Source organism: Chroicocephalus ridibundus, chromosome 4 (genome assembly GCF_963924245.1).
Source record: "Chroicocephalus ridibundus chromosome 4, bChrRid1.1, whole genome shotgun sequence".
NCBI lineage: Eukaryota > Metazoa > Chordata > Aves > Charadriiformes > Laridae > Chroicocephalus > Chroicocephalus ridibundus.
This window is the reverse complement of record NC_086287.1, coordinates 32,836,321-32,860,427: the sequence shown is the minus strand read 5'-3', so window position 1 is coordinate 32,860,427 and position 24,107 is coordinate 32,836,321. Positions and strand designations below refer to the sequence as shown.

Here is a 24,107-nt window from a genome sequence, read left to right as displayed (position 1 = left end):
TCACAAGGGAACATTTTTTCCCCCTTTTCAATAAAAAAAAAGGGAGTTGAGAACACTTTAAGATACAGGGCACAAATGTGTAATTATTCTTGGCTAACATGGTAGCTGTTGATCATTTAATGAAACCATAATTACCATATAATGGCAGGGTATTTATATGACAGATTACTACATTATTACAGGGTAAGTGCATGATTATTTCTGTCCTCAAAATCAGAATAAAAAACACATGGAAGTGGAAAAATAAGTTGAAAAAAGAGGGGGGAAAAAATCTGAATTTCCCAATGCTACTCCCATATTGTTACTCCATCCCCACCTCAATCACACAGTGATGGCAATGGCCACTGGCATTCATGATGAAGCCAAATCTCCACAGGAAACCCATGCCACAGCACAACAGATCATAAGGCTCTTTGCCAAATGGCTACAGCTCTGGGCTTCATTGTACTTATAGTTCAACTGATTCAATAGCAATTTGGTCCCTGGTCTCTTGTCCTCAGAAGACACTATACTCCTGCTTGCTTAGAGAGATAGTACGTGCAATGGATGTAAGAATTTCCACTGAGAGGTACTTAACTCCCACTTCTGTGCCTTTAGGAGACACCAGTGAACTAGTGTGGATTTCACAGTAACACCAGTTTTGTACAGGGTGAAGAAGTTGAATTCTGCAGGACTACCTATGGGCTGAGCACTGTTTGGTGCGGTGCAGTTTGTTTTCAGTGAACACTGCTGGTGTTTACCACCGTGTGGAATTTTAACCTTTTAGTGAAGATTGATTTAAATTGTGAGAAAATACTTAAATAATTCCTTGTATGGGGAAAAAATGCATTGACAAGTTGTGAATTTACAAAGTTACAAAGAGAGTTTTGTATGCTGAATAGAGTCCATCTCGAGCTTTATGATGGCAAGTTTCCATACGGGAGGCAAAATCAAATTGTAAACCCGGCCGACTCACTGATTACCCAAGTCCTACATGGGTGTTAAAAGAGCTATGCAATCATCTGCTCCACCTGAAATTTGCCTCTGCGTTTTCATAGTGCTGCTTCAGCTGTGTGGGACTCCAGCAGTCCCTGTTTCCAAAAAGCACTCTCTGAGCCAGAGAGTTACAAGTTATTGTAAGTACAACAGTTTGGCCCTGAATAATAACTTCTGAATTTGGCCGGATTCTTAACTCTGGTTTTCCTAGACTTTTGTCCAAGAGGCAGCATTGTTGTAGCTATTTTCAGTCTTTGGTTATTTCTCTCCCTTTTCCTTCTTCAGTGTCTTTGCAGGGAGGGAAAATAGATTCAGGTAAAAGCCATACGCTGTTATCATAGAATCATAGAAGGTTAGAGTTGGAAGGGACCTTAAAGATCATCTAGTTCCACCCCCCCTGCCATGGGCAGGGACACCTCCCACTAGACCAGGCTGCTCAAAGCCCCATCCAGCCTGGCCTTGAACACCTCCAGGGATGTGGCATCCACAAATTCTCTGGTCAACCTGTTCCACTGCCTCACCACCCTCACAGTAAAGAATTTCTTCCTAATATCTAATCTAAATCTACCCTTTTTCAATTTAAAACCATTACCCCTCATCCTACCACTACATTCCCTGATAATGAGTCCCATTCCACCTTTCCTGTAGGCCCCCTTTAAGTACTGAAAAACTCCTATAAGGTCTCCCTGGAGACTTCTCTTCTCCAGGCTGAACAACCCCAGCTCTCTCAGCCTGTCCTCATAGCTTAGGTGTTTCAGCCCTCTGGTCGTCTTTGTGCCCCTCCTCTGGTCTTGCTCATACAGGTCCATGTCCTTCTTATGTTGGGGGCACCAGAGCTGGACACGGTACTCCAGGTGGTGTCTCACCAGAGCAGAGTAGGGGGGCAGAATCACCTCCCTCAACCTGCTGGCCATGCTTCTTTTGATGCAGCCCAGGATATGGTTGGCCTTCTGGGCTGGGAGCACACATTGCCGGCTCATGTTAAGCTTCTCATCAACCAACACACCCAAGTCCTTCTCCTCCGGGCTGCTCTCAAGCCCAGCCTGCATTTGTGCTTGGGATTGTACTGACCCAGGTGCAGGACCTTGCACTTGGCCTGGTTGAACATCATGAGGTTCACACAGGTCCACCTCTTCAGCCTGTCAAGGTTCTTCTGGATGGCATCCCTTCCCTCCAGTGTGTCGAGCACTCCACACAGCTTGGTGTCATCAGCAAACTTGCTGAGGGTACATCTAATCCCACTGTCCATGTCACCAACAAAGACATTAAAGAGTACTGGCCCCAGTACCAACCCCCAAGGGATACCACGTCACTGCTTGCCACTTGGACATGAAGGTGCTGACTGCACCTCTTTCAGTGTGGCCATCCAGCTCAGGATTTATCTTATATGTCTGTAAAAGAAATACAGGTTGCAAGAGAAAAGAATTTGGAGGCACTAAGAAATCAGTCTGTGTATACTCACTTAGAAGGCAGCTGTAACTGCAGTACCTTTGTAAATAGCTCCCTTAATAAACTGGTTATTACTCTGAATGGTCAATGATTGCTCATAATTCACTGCTGCTAGGTTATTTCTCTCTGCAGAAAAAAAAATCCCTGGTCCTTAAAAAGGTAGTGCACCCACGACGCCGGCGGGAATTTGGTTACATTAAAGCATCACCCTACTTTCCCTGAAGTCAGGTGGAGGCCCAGCACTCTCCCACAGGCAGCAGTGTTCATTCTTAAAAAGCAATCGTAGTGAGCTAACAACACATTGCCTGACAGAGTAATGACTCCTTTAAACTATTTCATTGATATACTTTATTCTGTGTGGTGCTGTTTGTGAATTCCCTGCCCCCCCCCCCCCCCCCCGCCATGTTTACTCTAGATGAAAATTAATGAATGAAAGAATTTTTATGAACTGAACCCTCTGCTTCTGGTATCTCTTCCTTACAGGCTTCTTCTGCCTTATTACAATATATTGTCCAAATGCCATTAAAGTAGCTCCTATAGATAAAATGGAAACTGAAGTCAATATCGTGAAGCTCTAAATTCAGGAGATTGAAGTGTTAACATTTTTGCCTATTTGGTGTTCTTCATAAAGTTTATGAAGTTAAATGTAGCTAGACTGAGTTATTTTAATGCTTTGCAGATTAAGCGTACTTACAAAATCTTCTCTTAGAAGGTGCTGGTTCCAGTGGAAATCAACAAAAATCAAGACATTCGGCACCAGAACAGGAATAATCCTATTCTTCTTCTTTTGGGTATAGTGATGTTTTGACTGTTAGCTTTTCCATTAGGAAAGTAATCAAAAAAGTTTTATTAAATCCATTTTTAAAAAGAGTATTGATCACTCAACAGGATATCAGGAAGCATTTGCCTCTCACCTCCCCATCTTCCCCCAAATACTAATTTTTAAAAAAATCTTCGGATAATTAAATGCTGTGCTCCTCTGCAAATCCTTTGCAGCCATTATAACGTTGTCACCAAGGACCCAATCCTTCTGGCACAGTAAAATTTCACTGACTTCAACCTAACATGGTAGGACTTCCAGTAAGTCTCATGAGGAAGGGCTTTAAAAGAAAGTTCAAAACAATTTGTAATTACTTCTTAGAAACGTGTTCGATTTTTCATCTATTGCTATCTGTGCTTTTCTTCTTTCATCTACTTCTAAGCAAAGGTCATATATTAGTAATTTTATTTTCAGATTCTCCTGGCAAAAAAATCAGAGACTCGGGAAATTTTCTCCCAAGCTAAAATAAGTCAACTTCCAGGGTTTCAAATTCTGGCAAACCAGCTTCTCCAAGGTCTCGTAAAAATTCTGGGCTGTTATCTCCATATGCCTGATAGACTTTTTTTGTGATCGTAATTAAAACCGTCTGTCCTTTCTCTGTGACTTCGGGAGAATGGCAATGAGTCACAAGAGCTCTGAAAAAGCTAGAAGGATAGAGGCTGAGGTTAGCAGCTCGGAATCACTTAATCTGCTATATTTCATCCACAGAAATGTAGATCCAAAGCACTGCCATCTGCCTCCTAATTCAGGCGACTCCAGAACAAGTGACCACGGCAGAAGGCTGCATCACAGTTATCATCAGGAAACACAGGTAGTCCTGGGCTTGGATTGAACCATAAAGAGATGTAAAATAAACTAATTAACTTGATATGGAACATCATTATCCTTGTAACACTAATTTTTACTCTTCTTGTATTATCTATTAGAACTTACCAGTAATAGGTTTTCAACAATATCTGGGTAAAATGTATTTTTTGAGATACAAGAGTATGTGAAAAGTGAAACGGTGAATACACCAGGCACAAAAATGACACTGAAACTGTTATTGGAGTGTTATTAAGGGGACAAATACTTAACCTTCAAAGTATAATTTAGAAAATTAGTTCACTACGATGTTGTTATATTCTGTAGTATTTGTAACCGCTCTTTATTTCTCACACCTGGATATCCGGTCTCCAAATTTAATAATTTCCTGTCTTTTTTTGAGCAATCTTCAGTTCTGAGGTTTTTTTGCCACTTAGAGGAAGCGTGCTCACCAGGTGGATCACTTCCCCACCTCCTAGAGCCCTGGTCTCCTCCCCTTTTAAAATGAGAATGAATTTCAGCAACAAATTGATCTGATGTTAGAACAGGAGACGCTGGAAGATATAATCTTAATGAAAGCCTTAATAAGCTAATTGTATTCCTGAGGATCTTCTACGTTGGTAATCTGATGCTGAGGGAAGAAAAAATTAATGTTTGACACGTTCCTTGGAAGTTCAGTTCCTCCCTGATGAGTCAATTAGTTATGTAAAACTAAGCAAACATTCATATGCCCTGGTCACATCATTCTCAGACCGAATATCATCACCATTTGGCTCCCAAATTTTGGGGAAAAAGTTGCATGTCATATGAGCATGATGGCACGCGTCTGAAGCATCGATATGCTGGCTGCCTCCCGAGACTTGATGACCTCGGCACTCACTGGAGTTCAAAAAACCAAGTATCTCTGAAGATCTGGATCTTAGGTAGTATCGCTTTTTATTTTCAAAAAGAGTTGAGTACTTCAAACTATTTGAGGGCCTGGATCTAAGCTCTGCACAGGGTCAGGCTTTTTAAGTAGAATAGGGTTTGCTGATCAGAGACTGGATCTCTGTCAAACGGTGTGCAGCACTGCCCTAATAAAACAAAACATATATCTACCATGAAATAAATACTCTAAAAGGAACAAATGCATTCCCGGTATAATTTTTCCGAAATCAGCACAGGAGATGAAAGCAGAAGCAACCTTCTTAGGGAAAATCTTCTATTTTTAACAAATAATATTTCTTCAGCATATAGTCATTTTAAAAGGTTCTCTTTTATCAAATTTATTTTCGTTTCATGAAAACATGTGCAACAATATAAGCAGGCTTATCAGTTCAATTTCCTACTGAATGTTCTTTTTGTTAGTTTTCTTTATTTTCTTTTTAGCTTCCTGTTTTATCATTCAGAAGGTTTGCACTGTATTCCTGTACATATTTGGTTTGGTGCCCAGAAATGTATTATTTTAACAGGGCTAGTTCATTAAAAGTTATTACTTTACAGGGGTTCTACCACGCATACATAATTATATATATATGCCCTTCTACTATGAACGGTCTGGTAAAGTTACCATAAAAAATTTTGCTTTTTAGGGTTCAACATCTCTGCCATTTCAAGTCACATTGGCTTGACTAATCCCAGCACCTAACCTTCTTACTTCAATTATTTTTTTAAAAGGTATTAAACTGTCAAAACGTAGTTTTCAGTCCTTCAGTCCTTCAGAAGCTATCTGGACTGTGAATTGACCTCCCTTTGTGCTGCCCAAGGAAGGAAGCGCGCATAGCTGTTACCACACAGAGCTTGTCTCAGCCAAAACCAGTAAGCCAGTCTTCAGTGACCTGCACAAGGACTGACTGCGATGCTCACTCAAAATCATTTTCGATTACTATATTTTTAAGTAACTCCATGTTGCTCTATGAAGACAGTTTTTTGAGAATATCTCCAGATATACAATGTAGCTGTTCTTTTTTTTTTTTTTTTAAGACTTTGAGAAAGATTTGCATGACAAATTTTACGACGACAAGAATCTAGGTGAGTTGTAAGATAAACAAGTAAAAAGAATGACATTTCCTTGCAACTATCTGTTTCTGTGAAGCTGCATCACAAGTCAAGTTAAGGACAGAAAAAAATTCTGCACAACCTTTGCTGAGAGTTGGTATTAAAAGATTGAGTATCAGCGTGAGCGGTGTAACAGAGCGTTGTACTAGTGTAGTTGGTCAGGAGCCAACATTTCCAAGCTGACCTGGAAAGCACGTTCTATGCTGGTGCGACTTTAAAGTTACATAAATGTCTTCTGTACTGAGATACCCGCTTTGCTTCCTGCAGCTAAGGCAGAATTAACAAAATTATCGATTACACTTGAAGCAGACAGGGCATTTACTGTTTTGCTGCTTTGTTCTCCTCGTTGCCCACCTGGAGTTTCGGCGGATAGGTTTGAGACTATTTAAGCTAATCTACATCGGCTGACTTAGCCTTTTCAAGCCCTGTGTTGACTCGGTTGCACATACTTTGTTTATCTTTTATTACTCTATATACACCATCTAAGTTGGCTTATGTCCTTTGTCCCAGTGTGGATGGGACATTAAGTAACAGTTTCACTCCAGGGGTTCCACAACTACAGAATTATTCTGAGCAGCAAAGGCACTCATGAAGATACAAAATTAAGCATTCAATGAAACTTGGAATTGCTGTACTTATACTTTAAAATTAAAAATGTTTACAGTGTCATTTTTAATCAGTGGGAAATAGATCTAAAGCACAGTTGTGGAGAAAAAAGAACAACCAACAACCAAAACCCAAAACTGCATATCAATTGTACAATATGCAATCACTTCGAACTATTTATATACCTCTATGTATCTAGTTCATGTTTGTGTATAGTACTTGCCCATTGACTTTTTTTTTTTACTGTAATGTGATTATACAGTGGTAAGAGTTTGGGGAATGACAGCATCCATGAAACAGTAAAGCAAAGGAAGTCTCTCACTTTGCACTCATACAAAATAGAGTAGGAGCTAGTCGTGCATCTGCTGGTCTTATGTGAGTTCCTCTCAGCAGTTGAGAAGTTAACAGTGATTAAGTTTAAAAAAAAGTTGAAGATTCCTTTTCCTGACAAGTAGCTAAACTTAGTCTCCATTAGTTAAATGCTGCGAACCCTGTAAATGTTTTGTGTGTGCATTTCACTGAAGTGAGTGCATCCTTGCTCTCGTGGCAGACTTGTTTCTTTCATGTTGGGAGAGAAAGGCAGGGAATGTGGTTTTGACAATCGCTACCCTGTGCATGAGACATCCTTCAGCCTGATCCTCTTGGCTATCTAGCAAAAGCAAGAGCTTGAGGCACTGTTCAAAGAGTATAGGATATGTGATATATTGCCTAACATTTCTCTCTTGAAAACATGCTGTAATATTATGTGAGCTGTGCTGTTAAATGGTATTGTACAATTATCCTAAAAGCCTAGCAGCAACATCTGTTTACAGTTGCTCCACCAGCCTCTGTGATACTACTCTGGGGTTTTTTTAATGCATTGTGTGAAAGTGATGATACACAAATCTCGTACTTAATAAAATCTTTTTTTTTTATTCACAAGACAAGGCTGTATTGAATGTAATTGCACTGTGTGGGGTTAACTTTCTGTAGCCTGTTCCCTCTGACTTCAGTGGCTTGCTATCAGAAATTAATCTCCACAACTTCAATGAGACTCACTTCCGATAATGTTGGCCCATTGACTTCAATGAAACACTATCAAAAATTATTCTCAATTCACTTTAATAGTCATTTTTAATAGCATCAGACCATTGATTCCACAATCATACTTTCAAGACCAAATATTCAAACACTTCATAAAGACAAAAGCAAAACTCAATATAATTCAGTGAAAACTTGTTTCTTGTGATTGCAGTTTCTTGACTCCAGGTCAGAAGTGCTGATTACCTCATATGAAAAAAGAAGCATCTTGCAGACTTTTTGTTAGTACCCTTTTATAAATTTTTTTTGGGGAGCGGGCGGGGTGAGGGGGAAGGTGAAAAACGCACAATGACATTTATAAAAACAAATGGATCAGCAGTCTTCCTTGTCCTTCATGAAAGTCATACGGAAAATCCAATATGAGATACTCAAAATACTTATTGGTGATTTTTTTTTGTGATGCTTTGTTTTGTGTGGGGTTGGAGTTTTTCTCTTGTTGTTTTGGTTGATTGGGTTTTTTTGTTTTGGATTTTTTTTTGTGTGTGCGCACACATTTTTGTTTTCATTTGGTTTATTTTTTAGGAAACTACAGAATTCTTCCAAGAAATTAAACTGACAGTGGAGACAGTTGGGGGAAGACAAACAAGCTTGCCTTTACTTACTCCCTCGAAATAGACTACAACTCAGTTATTACTCAAATTCATGTCTGAATAAGGTGTTGCTGTTCTAACCACTATGCTGTACTATAATGCTCCTTTATTCTTCTTAGTTTCTCAGAGGGGAAGTATAATCTGAACCTTTTTTTTTTCTCTTCTATCCATCCAGATCTCAGGTCTCCTATCTGTCCAAGATATACACATGCCCTCTGATATTTATGTATTTCAATTTGCCTTGTTTGAGCTCTTCAGAGTTTGTCATTCATTTAGATTTTTTTTGTTGTAGCCACTGATTTAACTTGAAATCTATCCCTCTACACGCAAGACAATTTTGCCATTTTCCTTCAGAAGCCAGACAATTTATAGATGAGCTCAGACCAAATAAATCAGGCAAGATGTATTTATAGGTCTAATATACCATATATATTAATATATATTTTTAATCACCATCATACTGTCACTCTGCAGAAATAATTAGCTGTGAGCAGGGCATACACATCTGCTACCCAAGCAGATACTATTGCCGGTATCCAGGCTAGGACACTTCAGAACAGCCAGTGTTTAGAGTCAGACACTGCACACCGCTTGTGTCCATCAGTAATGAGGTGAGCCTTCTTCGTTTCTCTGCACTAATTCACCTGAACGACTCTGTAACTATAATTATCTTTAGACTGAGCGATTTCTTCATGAGAGAACATTTACAGTAATTCTGAACAAAGAAATAGAGATTCACACTCACATTAACTTCAGTACTTAGTGGTGGAAAAAGGCATTGACTCATCTTCTGCTCCACAGCTCCTTTTCTCACAGCATGAAGCCTTGGGAAATCCTCGGTTTTGCTTTCCAAATGAGGACTGTGTCTCAGACAGTGGTCTCCAGTTTGGGTTGACTAGATTTCTGAATATTCATGCATGAAAACCAGTGGTTTGACACTCAAAGATACTGATCTCCCCACGACTCTAAGTGAAGTTAACGGGAGAGTAAAATTCTAGTTTCGCTATGATAGCAAACATTTACCCCCAGACCTCTTTTGAAAAGTTAGTAATAATTTTAGCTTCCTGCAGCATCATAACTGAACCTAATAATAAATCACTAGGGATCTGCCTAATAACAAAACTATGTTATTTTGTAGGTTATGGAATACCGTGTGTGTGATAAAATGAACAATATAAAAATGCAGTCCATACCTGAAGAAGTATTGTTTGGCAATTATAAAGGTACACTCAAGTTAGCAGGTTTTGCATGCATACGGTATGTTCCTTTTTTTTCCTCAACGCTTGTTTTCCCTGAAACCCATACTAATGGATATTCTTTCAGTTTGTAAATATCTTCCTAACTAACAGTGAAGACAGCAGATTTTAAGCTCTATAAGTTAAATAATTTAACTCCAGCCGTGCGTGTTCTACTAACCAAACAGCACCATATTTAAGTATGAACAGAGTCTATTACAGATACCAAGACCTATAAGTAAAAGGAAGACAGAATGATTTGCAAGCATCACCTGTTACAACAATAGGTTCAAAGAGCTTATAGTCTCCCAAAATTCAAATTATTTTGCATTTTTCCCACTCACGGAGTCTTCTTCACCTAAAAAACAAATGCAAAAGAGTAATGTTAGTGGAAGTAGCAAGGATCCATAATATGAATATTCTGAAAGCTAAGAATACTGTTCTTATTTAAACTGAATATTTCTTCTTCCTATCTTCAAATATGCAAAGTTTGAAGTATTATTCATGTATACTATAAAAAGTGTAAGATGTACAATTAGTTCAAGAAAAATCTTAACCTTGTTTTTTTGTACTTCGGGTGTTTGATATATCAGTTTTAGTCATTTTATTAATTCAAGATTTTTTTTTGCATATAATATCTTCTTTATTATGCAGGAATTCACCCCTTGTACTTCTTCATAAGCTGACAACAGTTGAGTAAATCTGATTAGAATCAAAAGTTCAGCTTCAGAAAGAGTAATGGATTATACTATATTCTAGATAAATCGAGTCACTGTACTTGGTTGGCATATAGTGAAGGACCAGATATACAGAAAAGCTGTTATTGAATTGATGGCATAGAAAGTACCATGGGCTGTTAATAACATTCTTCAAGACAAAATTATAACTTTTTAATGAATTCAGTGATTGCATTTGAATATTAAAAGAATTAATGCTACACGGTCTGGTTATCCCCCAAAAGATTCAAAATTAGTTGTACCTGTATGATAGTTTTTATCTGCATATGGTTTAATTATTTTAGGAAGAAATATTGATTTATTCCAGTTAAAGGAAGTAATTTTTCCTCTCATTTTTTTAATGATGAAACTTCCCATGATGCTGTGGACTTTGAAACAAAAATGTTTTTCCAGAAAACTGTTGCAGAAATTGAGAAGCTGAGGAGACTAACAGTGATTATTACAAGTTGCAACTAAAAATAAACTGTCATTGTGCAGATGTTGTTGCTGTTATAACATCTACTTGTATGAACTTTCTGATATTTCTTCTTGTTCCAGACTGAAAAGGCCAAATCTATATTAAATGAAATATGCTTGAAAATCTGTAGGAGGTTTTCTGCAGAATAAAGGACCCATGTCAAAAGAAATTAAAGTTTGGCTGGAGGAGTATCCTTGCTTTTTCTTCTGTGTCCTGTACGGAGAAGGAAAAGGTGACACCCCTAGCAAGTAGTAACTTTCATCAACCTGTTCTACAAAGGACCAGTAAAAGAATCAACTTTTTTTTTTTTTTTAATTGTGTAGTGTGTACAAATAAAGCAAATGCAGACATTACTGGCTGTCAAGTTAATAAAAACAACGGAGTGTCCATCTTGGGACAAAAAATAAGAAAGGTACGATAAAGCCTCTTTAATTAATTTTGAACTAAGAGAAATTATAATTTTCTTCCTATAGACATCCATATCTACCCAAAAGATATATACTCAATAGCTAAATATATGCTGCCTTAAATGTGTAATCAAGAGAATAGCAGCTAAATTCCATAATATTTAAAAAGCATATATTGATGACCAGGCAATCGCATTGCTTATTGCCTTCAAACAGTCCGTAAATTCTCCACCCAATATATTGCCAATACCTAATAGAGTGCGTCCCAAAAGTCACAAAGACATTTTATATGTTGTCCATTCATGTGTAAAGAAATGAGATAATGTGATCCATCAGCAATGAAAAGAGAAGAATGTTAGGTAACCTTTTTGGGTAATTTCCAGTGAATGAAGTATTCAACTTTTTTTAGACAGAAACTACAGTCCAGACCACTTTCTGATAATAAAAACGCACTTTGAAGTGGTGAGAACACTTAAAACCAAAGAACAAAAAAGAAACTCACTCTTAGAGCTCAGCATGTTCTGAATGTGGTGCAATTTATGGCTGGTCTGTGGGTGACCCTATCTGTGAAAATGAAAATGAAAATAAAGGTCTAGCAGTGGACAACAACAACCTCAGATTATTTTCTGGTTTTGTCAAAGTTAAACTTCCCAAGGAAGGAATTCTGAAGAGTGAAAATTAAAGGACACTTAGTTGGGTCCTGCATGTCACATTTGTTAGTGCTCAGTGGTTACTATAGTATGGATAGCAGTGACAGAAGTGCAAGTAATGTGGATGGAGTCTAACTTTGAAGTGAATAAAGCTATCTCTTTAAGGTTTCTCATAGACCATGTATAAATACTAGAAAGCTTGGTTTGTTTTTTTAACCCAAGAGGAGTTTGAAATTGAAAGAGTAAGACTTGAGACGTGTTTAAACTTCGAGGGCCTCCTGTGAGTATGCTCAATACTTGAATTTCTTGATTAAGAAAAAAAAAAGGAAGGGTTTTGGCCAATCGGCTGCTTAACAGTGAGAAATTAATCTGCAGAATAACAAATAGCTGTAAATAAGAACAGAACTCTGTTAGAGATTCTTGTGCCTAGATGTGGATACATTTTCAGTCAGGCTAGCCTGCATTCAAGTCTTTGACACATATATTTCCTTACAAGTTTTGATTATTTTTGGAAAAACACTAGGAACAAAGATCAAAGTATTCATTTCTGACTCTTATGTATGCTTGAAGTTACAGAAACTGTTAGCAGAGTCCCAGATTTACACGGCTGCCCACCTGGGACCATGCTACGCAGGAACACGATGCACTACCTTCAATGAGTAGAAAAATAATGCCACTATTATAAAACAACAACAAAAAACCTGTGGAAAAGCTTGGCTTTGAGGACCTAGCACAGCTTTAAACTGCACTGGCTATTTATAACCTCTGCTGCTGAGAGATCCCAGCTCCCACTGTTAGTTTTTGGTGCTGACTGGGACTTCCAACTTGGACAGTAAGGGAGGAAACACAGGCATAGGTAGATTTGTGAATTTTCATGTCTCGTGTTCACTACTGCGTGACCCAGCAGAGCACTGGTGGTAGCTACCAAAGACAAAAGGCTCCATGGGACTGTACTAGGCTTGTCTGAAAGAGCTCGGAGAGAAAGCTCGGTGGGGTTTTTTTTTGTTTTATGTATAATTAACTTGGACTTGTTCATCAAAAAAAAAAAAGAATTAAGAGAAACAGAGCATGTTTGGTTTCTAAGGGAATGACTGCTTAGTGAGGGAAAGGATAAGGCTCCTTCTCTAAGCACAGTCAAAAAACCGTAAACTACCTTTCCAGGACACACCAACAGCTGCTTCCACAAATTATGTTAGTTTAGGAACACTGTCAGAGGCCAAAAATAAAGGTAAATAAATAAAAGGGAGAAGCGTGTTGGCTAGCCCCATGTCCTTTATAAGTTTCACTTATGGATGACCAGGACCAAAAATCTGAATGCGGTGAGAGCACAGAATAATACGCCGGTATCTCTTAGAAGCCCTGAAGATAAAAAGCATCTACATGGTTTATTTTTCCAGTTTCTTGAATTAAGCTTCTTATCAGGCCGCGTGGTATGAGTCGGGTTTTTGTGGAGGTGGAAGCAGCACAATTTAGTTGCGACCCCAATTTGATGCCAACGAAGTAGCAGACTACTCTACTTTGGAGGCATAACACTGATCTCGAAGACAAGGGAAAGGGATACACAGGTGCTAAAACTGCCTGGAGGAACATCACATATTACACGGTCTCTGCAGAAACAGGTAGAATCTGGAAAAACTGAATAGCTGGCTGCTCCTTGATCTTCTGCTGGCGCTGCTAGAAAATTTGTGGGGGATCAACACTGCAGGAAACCTCTGGTGCTAAGAGATAACTCTTTCACTAAAATTTGGGGCCAGAGCAAAGTATACAACACAAGAGAAATTGACTTCAATACTGATGTTGCAGCCTTGGAAAATTAGCTGGCCTTTGTCATTAGGCAGTAGGCCAGAGGTGCTCCTTTGCTTTCCCGTGAAGAGCGAATTAGGCTAGCTGATGATAGAGAAAACCCCATAATCCTCCCTGAGACAGCTTCGGTGCTCAAAACAGAGCCTAGGTACGTCCCTTTGGGTGTGGGAGTAACGCGTCGGTCTGTCTCCACTGTGGACTCACCATCCTCCTAAGGCTCTCGGCTGCCAGTACCAATGAGTGAGATCCTAAGATTAGCCTCAAAGCTGAGCTGCATTTTCCCAGTGGCAGCGCAGCCTGCTAATCGCTGAGCCATTGGGATAGCCCTGTAGGGCATTCTTCTAATAGTTTTTCTAGTTCTTCCACTGATGTCCTTATACATCTTTTATGATTTCGATAGTGATGCTACTTTCCCCAGGCACTTTCCTTCTATCTTACTCTCTGCTTGCTTTTCTTTTGAATACAGGGGGGAGGGGACTACCTTAATCTTGCCCTTCGTTCCCAGCGCAACCTTTCAGAAAAGACATTTCCCTCACCTGCTCTTCCAACCCTGAGCACATGTCAAGGAATTGTGAAGATGGAAAATATTTGAGTGCCTCCTATTTGAGCTTTGATGGTCTTTTTCCTGACTTCATGTTCTATTTAGAGGTTTATTCTTCTAAACAGATGAACAGCCAGTTCTTTTTGATTTAAAATTAAACTCCAAATATTTTCTTTAAACCACAGTCATTGCTTTTACAAAGGAATGAAAACAAAATGCAACACGTGACATCATTTGAAGGAGAAAATTATGTTATCTTATATAGTTCTAGAAAGAAACTGCATTTTTTTAACCGTAGCTCTTCTCTAATGTGCGCTGCTGATAAATAGTAAAAAGGAATTCTTTCCTAACTATATATTTCTCTCACATTATACATATATAAATTCCTTTGGGAGTAACTTTAGCAATATAACTTGAGATCTGAGGTAGCTGATATATGTGAGGTATTAATATGAAAAATATTTTCACTGCATGTGTGCTATAAAGCTCTTGGAATATTACAGGCAACAAAAGCATAGGTCAGTTAAAGAGTTTCCTTATCCCTGTTCTGCCCATCATTTTTTTCCTGCAGGTCCATCTTCTCTTGTTTTCTTCTCCTCTCTTATTTTCATTTCCATTCACTATTATGCAGGGCGTTTTTTGTGGAGCTTCTTTTGCTTCACAATGACGATACCTATTGGTAGCAGCAACTGAAGCAACAGTCAGCGGACACTTGCAGAGATGGCGAGTTGTAAAATAATAAATCTAATATTTAATACTTAGACAGAAGATGTGGACTTTATCTACACTTAATGGGTGGGGAGGCTGATTACTCATTCATAGCTACACCACTTGTGAATGATGAGGTCACCCCTATCTCAGGAAGATAAATGCCATATCCTGTTATGACATATTCCTTTTATATAAAATTAGTTCAATTTTCTCACTAGTGAGGAATCAGTATAACTAAAAAAAAAAAAAATCACTTCAAGATAAAGGCATTTTTCTACTGTAATTCATTATATATCCTATTTTCATTTTATTTTATTTCTGTTCTGTTTTGTTCTATCTTATCCTGTTCTACGTATAGTATTTTACTCTCTACCTAAATGATATCTGACTAAAGTGAAGCAAAAATTAGATGATACAATGAAGCTTTGTAGCATTCTCTCTCATACCTGTCACAGGCTCCTTCCAACAGCAGATAATGAAAATTCAAAGTCAAACCATTTAACTTTAAGTAAATGGAAATGAATTTCCAGAGAAGAGATATTTTTTCACCTGTGAAAGAAAGGAACAGTAGTACACTGACAATGCGAATAAAGATATAATATGTAATTGTGATAGAGAGGTATATGTAAAGCACAAATATTAAATGTTACTGTATTACACACTGTCATGTGTTTTTAATTTTTATCTCTACTATGTTTTTGCCTAAGAGAGGAACAGTACATTGTTAGAAACAGCGGTACTCTATTAGAATATTTCTTAGCTAAATCAATACTAAAGCAACTTGCAGCATATCTTACAATAGTATATGGTATTGAGACAAAAACTGTGTCACTTAAACACCAGAACCTGTCAATAATTTGAATTAAATGAGAAATAAACTAAATTTAAAACATTGGGCTTGATTCGTATCTCTTTTACACTAGCATACTGCACCGTATTAGTTTAAGTCCTTCATGGTATGTTGCAGCACTGGTGAAATATGTGGTGAATTGGGTCCACGCTATTTAATATGGCACAAAGTATATGTTCGATGATGGGTATTTTCATTGGTGTATCAAGTAAGTCTCAGAAAATCTTCCTGGATTTTACCATCATGGTTAATTTGGGAAAAAAAAGATACAAACAATCAAAACTGACTTTTCTTCAGATATGAGATAATGTATTTTTATTTGATATCTTTTAAGGGATATGAGAAAGAAAATGCTTCTGTATTCTGTAGACGATCACAAACCTACCTTTGAATCCTGCTCGTCTTACAGCATACAAAACTATTTGTCAGTAGTTCCACTGACTCAACGGGACTACTTGCGCAAGCAAAGTTATCAACACTGACTTTTCGGTTACATTAACACTTAAATTAAGATATTAATCAATTAGTCATAAAAGATCTTATTAAATATCAAGAGATCCTGGTTCTGCCTAGCGGATGAAAAGCGGTGGCTTTCGGGACTAAGCTGAAGCAAGCTTGGCTAATGGCAGGCTCTCTGTCCTGGCTGTCCCTTTGAAACATGAAAATCTGCTCAGAGTTGCCACTGTAGAGCAGAGAGTGACAATCAATGGATGGGGACTTCGACATGATTACATCCACTCTACTGCCTGGCCATACATTGACAGACAAAACTACTGTAATGGAGTGATCATTTGGAAAATGGCTACTGCCCACATTTAAATTCCTTTCAGTGTTATTCCATAGCCAATTAGAGTGGTAGCCCAGCCTATATTCATGCCAGTCTTGTACTATATTGTAAGAAAAAGGAAAGGAGCAGCTCAGAAGTCTTTAATTATTCCTCCAGCCATTTATTGACCTGCTCTCTAAAGGCCATATACGGGCCTTCATCTGCATGCAAAATTCCTATTGACATCACTGGGAGGGCCACAGGCAGATGGAGGGTACTTTGTAAACCTTACATTTTAAATATGTTGTAAGAGAAAGGCCCAGAATTCGCTGTCCGTTAAAAAAAAAGTGAGCAGCTTTCTCTAATACCGCTCTTTAAACGTGGAGTTTGAATAACATTTTTCCTAGCAATAACATCCCCCCTCTTCTCCGCAAGCTATCTAACCTACACGTTTCTGTAAAGTCTTCATATTTAACACTCAAACAATTGATGTCCCTATAGTATAAACAGGATAGATAATGAATATAAGTGGGATAGAAAATTAATCCTACTTGCGAGGAAAGAGAGTCATAATTCACTTAGGCTTCTCAGCTCTTACGTTATGAGGTCTTCAGCTAACTCATGGGATCCATTCCACATCCCACAGATGCTCATTATGAATTCTTTTTATGTGCAACATGTGGGGACTAACCAGTTTCATATCTCCTGGTATTAGCTGCAATCCAAAGCATTTTGTATTAAAACAGAATGCAAACACAGATGCTATTTAATACAAAGGATTTGAATGCAGTCTCTGTTTTAACATAAAGTTGGTGTGTCTTAATTTGGTTTGGAACAGCAATGGAAAGAAAAGTCAAGATAAGGGGATATTGTTAGATTAGGAGTCAAGCTACGATTCCAAGAGGAATTGCACGGGAAAGGGGGAGACTGGCCCAGGCGACAGCTTTGATTTATGGAAGCAAAGGTTACAATGCCTTTGGAGCGATGGGGCAGCCTGGGACATCTGCCCCCTTCAGGGGCGCTGCCATAGCCTCTCCAACACCCAGTGCAACCTTTATTCTGTCCCATGCAGCTCCTCTTGGTGTGAGCCTGGGTTTCCTCAGGAACGAGCCAACAGCACAGCTGCTGTTCGGGCAAGGTGCGCTAACGCGCTCTGTTACTTTCCTCTCTAGCTGCCCACTCACTAGGCTGGCAAAGAGTCCGGTTCTGCCCCGAGTGCACGACACTTGGCTCCAGCATCCAGCAGGTTGGAGCTACACGTCCGTAGTTTCGGGGTCACTCCAGAAGGTGGGACCCCACTACGGAAGGGGGGATGTCCCTTTTTCTCCCGTTCCCCTGCTGCCCCTGACTCGGCACGCCGCTCTTCTCCCCTCCTGCCCTCCGGGACGGCTCCCTCGCCCCTCGCCTCCCGCTGCAGCCGTAGGGAGGAGCGGGCACGGAGCGCAGCCCCGGCAGCCCCCGCCGAGCAGCACGGCAAGGAGGGCTCCCTTCTCCGTGCCCCCCTCCCGCAGCGGCTGCGGGCCCCAAGCCCGCAGCAAGGCGGGGGAGCCACCGGGAGGTGGTGGTGGTGGTCCTGCCGCCGATCCCCAGCTCCCCGCCCAACTTTCCGCGCTTCCCTCCCGGCGTCCGCCCCCGCGCAGCGCCGCAGGCGGGCGGGCTCGTCGGCGGGCGGCCCCGGCGAAGCCCGGGGTGAGCGCTTGGCGAGGGTGGCGGAGGAGGAGGGCAAACCCGGCCGGAGCGGCCGGCGGGGAGGGCTGCGAGCAGTCCCGGGGGGGCACAAAGGAGCCGCGGCTCTGCGGCCGCGCGTCCCGCGAGGGACCAGCCGCCCTCCTCGCCGCGGCCGGTGCGGTGTGTGCCGCAACCCGGAGGGGAGCTTTGCAAGGGGGTTTTGTTGTCTTTTTTTCGTTTGGGTTTTTTTGGGTGTTGTTTTCTGGGGTTTTTTTTGTTTGGTTGGGGGGGGGGGGGTTGAGTGTTTTTTTTTTTCTTTTTTTGCGCAGCTCTGGGCGGTATAATTGATATGTTGAAGCAGCAGTAGGGATCAGTGCGTGCACACACACCACACACCTTACAAGTTTGACTAGCAATAACATTGCTGCACACTAGGAGGGGAGGAGAGTCAGCTCCCTATAATAGGGAACAAACTCTGCCATTGCACAAAAGCGGCGCATTTCCTCGCTTGTGAAAACCGTCCCTTCATAGAAAGAAAGAAAAGAGAGGCGGGGGGGGGGAAGGTGGGGGGGAGCAAAAGCAAAAGCAAGTTACCAAGAGCAAGAACTTGTGCTGCAACAATCCTCCACTCTTCCTCTTCTCCTCAGGACTCTGGGAGCAGGGATATTCCTCCCCCTCCCCCCCCGCACAGTTGGCGCTAGCCCAGACTGTGGTCAGCCGCCTTTATTATTACTTCATTGAGACAGAGAAATCCTCTAAGACTCGCATTTTGGGTGGAGGGTGGGGGGTGGAGGGACGAGAAGGAGGAGGGAAAAAAGGCAACATTTGCTGCTCATCATTTTCACTGCACCGCTAAAGTAATTGCGCCCCCCTCTCTCCTCCCTGTCCCTCCTCAGCTTGGATTTTTCTCTTATATCTACAGCTCCAGTGGTATTAGACATACCTTTTTTTTTTTTTTGTAGGTCTGATATTCCACCCTCCCCCCCCGTTCACACCCCCCCCCAAATCTTTACGCGTTGCATGTTTGCAATTCGGTAAAATTCTATCTTCCCCCCCCCACCCCCCCTTTACCCCCGGCCCCCCCAAACTCCTCTCAATCTCAGCCCAGCAGCTCACATCAAAGCGCCCTTCCTCACTCACAGTGGCCGCCACTCACTAATGGGATTGCAGCGTGCCTGGCTCTGCTGCTGCAGCCGCCGGAGGGAGAGTCGCTGCTGCTGCACCTCTTCGCCGAGACTCGCCGGGTGCTGAGCCGCGGGGATGATCAGGATCTTCCCGGATTTCAGCGTGCAGGTGACGGCGGCGGCGGCCGGCGGGGCGGCCGGGGGGGTGCCGGCGGCGCCGGGCATGGGGCGAGCCGGCGCCGCGGCCAACGGCAACCCGCAAAACGTCCAGGGCATCACCTCCTACCAACAACGGTGAGCACCGAGTGGGAGAGGGGTGTGCGGCTCTTCCTGAGGCTCCCTCACTTGCTTTTTCTTTGTGCTTTTGTGTTTCTTTGTTTTCCCTTTTTTTTTTTTTTAAAAAAAATCTCCTTGCTGTTTGTTGGGGGGGAGATTGGTTGGAGGGAAGGGCTTTTTTTCTGTTTTTTCTTTTTTCTTTTTTTAAATACAGCATCTTTTAAAATGCACTGAGAAGTAAACACAATCTCCTAGTTTTGTCTTGGATGAGCTGGAAAGCAACAATAGAAAAAAAAAAAAGAGTAAGAAAAAAAAAAAGTGAGACCCCGGCAGCATATCTTGGCTGCTGCAAAGTTTGGGATCCCGTCCGCTCATCCTTTCTAAAGAGGAATTTCTCAATGTCAATGCCTTGTGCAAATCCCAGTGTGTGGCAGCCAGGGGGATAATTGATCATGGTATGCTGATTGATAATTTGCTTTCAACCAAGAAAGAGAACAATTTTCACTTGGGGTTGCACACTTGCAATTCCACATTGTAGTTTAACAGTATTATCATGTCACCTGTTACTACAGGGAAATATAGCACGAAACCATAAGTATACTCAGCACTGTTATTTTTTTCATCTTAAATGCATTCTAATGCAAATGCAGGAAATTCACAGAGAGCGCCTTTAGGAAGCAAAGCGTAGAAAGTTGGCAGTAAGTCATAATGAAGTTTAAAGACCTTCCCCATTCCCCCTAACAATTCATCGATATGTGCTGATACTAACATGAAGCTTAATTAATTACCTGACATTTCTTTGTGTTTCTACGAGGCAAAACCTGAAGTTTGAATCTGTTAGTTTTCTCCATCATAAGCTTATAACCGAAGCCGTATCCTTAAAAAAAAGTAGATGACAACAGATAAATGTAGGCTAAAATCGGAACAAAACATTTACATTTCTCTAAATGCAATAAAAATGGCACTGTCCCAAGTATCTTGCTTTCCACTATTGCATTAAATTAAATACTAAGAAAAATGCGGTATAATCTCAAATACCCAAACTAAATATCTCTATGATGTAAAAGAAAAAAAATCATAGGAAGTTTCAGCGTAATATTTCAAACTTAATTGGTTTAGGAGCCAGATTTAGATAATCGACCATTGCCTGTTTTGTTGTTCAGCAACTTTGAGTTGTTTCCTACAATTTTTGAAAACACAGGATGTATTTTCCTTTTGATGCCCATGATAGAAAACGTTTGGTGGTAACTTTTGTAGGTTTTATTAAATGAAAAATTAATAGGAAGTTGATACTCCTGAAATAATCCCTGATGGTGCCTAAACACTTTCTTAGCTGAGAAACATTTGAAACTAAGCACGAGTCTTGTTTTGCTCAAGCAAACACACCGATCTTTCATATATATATATTTATATAAAATCTTGAATGTGAGACATATAAAGAATGGATTAAAGTTTATTTCTTTTCATGGTTTCTGTATGATTTTTGTCACTTATAAAATATTTAAATTACAATGGAAACTGACGGACACTTTAACGAGGAAGTACAGGCAGCAATCACAATAGTTTAGTCTGTGAAGTGGGGAAGTCAAGGGTCAGAAATGTCAGATTGGCTTTTAGACAAATGAAAGAGACCTCTGGAGACTTTAAGTTAAACAGAAATATATAGACAAGGCAGCATGCAATTTTTTAGTACTTCGCGTTTAATAGTTTGATTATGTCAGTCTGTGATCAGGAAGAAGTTATACAAGCAATACTTTTCTGACAAACTACTAACACCTCTAATCCAAATAGTGCTTAGCAGATATCCAGGTACTTTGACTAATAGGAACCCAGACCAGTCTGGATGTCTCTCACACTAACCTAACACGAGGAAACATTTTTGCACTTCTTCTACATTTTGACTATATATTATCGACAAAAAAGCGTGCTTTACGTCGAACGATTTTTCTCCGTGCTTTCTGGGAACGCTTAAAATAGAGCAGCCACCGACACCTTCTTATGCTATTGCAAAAGTCGAGGTGACACCTGTTAACTTTTATTTTCTTTTTCTTCCCCCCCCCCTTTTTTGGAGGCGAGGAGACAGGTTTGCCGGCAGGGAACGGCATGTGGTACTTTCTAGACACCCCCCACCCTCCCTCTCTCCAGTTCTTCATCTCCCCATACACCCCCGAGGTGCCGCCGCCGCGGGGTCGCGGGACTCGAGTCCCGGCGGCCGCCGTCCCGCTGCGCACGTGCGGACACCGGATCCCCCCTTTCCCCCCACCCCCCCCCCTCTTCCCCACTTCCCTGGGGCTGCCCCGGCGGCCCGGGCCGCTCCGTGCAAAGTTACGCCGGGACGGTTGCTTCCTGCGGGAAGAAATCCTCCGGACCCCGGTGCGCGGAAGACGCCCCGCAGCCAAACTTCCAGGTGCTTGGAGAACTTCCACAGCCCCCACTCCCGGTTCTCCACTGCGGATCACACGCGCGCTCCCCCCCACCCCCTACCATCCCCATCAACCCCAAACTTTTGGAGTTGTCGCGGAAACATTTCTCTCGCATAAATCCCCCCCCCCACACCCCCGACTTTCGGGGCTTGCTCCTTTCCCCACGGAAGCCCGCTGGATTTTCCCTGGGAGCAGGATCAGGCCCAGGAAGCTGTACTTCCAAGGCAGCAGCAGAACAGCCACAAAGTTACCTTGGAGATGGAAAGCAAAGGAGTGATTTCTCCTTTAAAAAGCTCTCAGCGCTCGGTTTTTCCCGATGTCCTGGAAGGAACAATTAAGGTAGCGGTTTCTTTTCCCCGCTCCTTTATTTCATGACTAGTTTCATAATCTCCAATAAAACAGCGTGAAGTGCTACACCCTTTCCCAACAAAGCGGGTCATCACTCTCAGTTAACGTTTCCAGCATTACGCCCTTTATTCCGCCACTACCTAGCGCCGACTCTCAGGACGTGCGTGCACATTCCCGGGGGGGGCTGGGGGGATATGTGTTTGTGTGTGCGTGGGGTCCCCCCGCGTCCACGCCACCCCCGCGTACGGCCCCACGGGCCGCAGGTCGCTCGCATCCCCCGGCCGGCGGCGGCGTGTCCCCCCCCTCCCCCCGCCCCGCCTGCCCGCGCACCCGCCGGGGCCCGGTCCTCCGCCGTGGGAGCCCCACGGGGGACACGCCGCCCGCCCGCGGTCTTGCAGCCGCCGCGCCCGCCGAGTTGCAGAGGGAGTCCCTGCCTCCCTCAGCCCCTCGTCCCTGCCGGAGCCCAGACTCCAGAGGAGGAAAGTGTGCGAAACTGCAACTGAGTGGCGTTGTTGCGCCGGCAGCGGAGGCTGTGTCCCCCTGCACGCAGAGTGAGAGCGGAGCTGGGGAAGCAGCTGGAAAATGCCCAGAAATACTTTCACAGCGGTCAAGCCCGGAGATCCCTGACTCCCCTCCTTCCCTCCCCCGCCCCCGCCCCGCTAGCCCCATGGCCTGGCACCCCGCGTAGCTCGGCCCGCGGGCGCGGGGGTGTGAGTGTGTGCGAGTGTGTGTGCGTGTGTGTGTGTGTGTGTGTGCGTGTGTGTGTGCGTGTGTGTGCCGCACCTGCCGGGCGATGCCAGCGGCCGGGCTGCCCGCCGGGGCTGCGCCGCGGCTCGCCCTCCCCGCCGCCGCCGCCGCCGCCGCCGGCCGCCGCCGCTGCCTGCGCTGGGCATGTCTCTGGGGCCGGCGGGGCCCCGGCTCCCTCCGCTCCTCGGCTTATGGACGGCGGCAGCGGCAGCAGCAGCGCTAGCAAGCCAGCCAGCCAGCAAGCAACCTGCACCAGGACTGCGCGGAGGAGTGAGAGCCCGCGATGCTTTGGCCTCAGTACTTTTCCTTAGCCTGCCTGGCTAACCAGGGCCATTGCTGCCGCCGCTGCTGCTGCTAGACACACAACACACACCAACATCAGGAGGGGGAAAAGTAAGGGAGAGAGGAGAGGAAAAAAAAAAAAAAAAAAAAAAAATCCCAGGAAGATGGCGCCCACCAAGCCAAGCTTTCAGCAGGATCCTTCCAGGCGAGAACGGTAACACTTTCTCTTTATTGAACCTGCAGCAGCAGCAGCCGCAGCAGCGCCGGGCCGGGCCGGGCCGCCGCCGCCGGGGGCCGGGGCTGGCTGCCATGGCGGGGTGGGGGGACCTGCCGCCGGCACCCGCTGCTCGCACAGCCGGGCACCGGGAGTTCCTCCGAGTGCGTACCGCCAGCCGCACGCACACACACGCACACACACACAACACCACACCACACGCACACACACCAGGGCGAACCGCGCAGCAGCAGCCCCGCTCCGGCAGCCGCACCGCCGCGGCTCGCCGGAGCCGGTGCTTGGCGGGGCGCGTTGGCGAGCGGGCGTGTGTGTGTCTGTGTGTGTGTGCGGAGCCGGGAGCCCCCCCCCCACCCCCGCACCCCCCTGGGCGGCCCCCGCCGCTCGGCGGCCCCGGGGGCGGCGGGGCGCCGCGCCAGGCCCGGTTTGCCGGGCGGAGGGGCCGGCCCCGCCGGTGCGGTTCAAGTGCGGCTAGGCCGGAGCGGGGGG

General features: G+C 43.1%; 1 protein-coding gene across 6 annotated transcripts in view; it reads left to right on the top strand.

The window, feature by feature from the left end:
* Positions 1 to 19,056: 19,056 nt before the first annotated feature.
* NPAS3 (neuronal PAS domain protein 3) overlaps positions 19,057 to 24,107 on the top strand; it is a 625,871-nt gene continuing 620,820 nt past the window's right edge. For 3 of the 6 annotated variants that reach the window (XM_063333313.1, XM_063333312.1, XM_063333311.1), the window contains exon 1: positions 23,067 to 23,600. In XM_063333313.1, coding sequence (XP_063189383.1) covers positions 23,551 to 23,600 — 50 coding nt within the window. In that variant the 5' untranslated portion in view covers positions 23,067 to 23,550. Of the gene's footprint in view, positions 19,117 to 19,279; positions 19,605 to 23,066; positions 23,601 to 24,107 lie in introns of those variants that run through there. The other 3 variants (XM_063333310.1, XM_063333309.1, XM_063333307.1) reach the window with 2 other exon arrangements.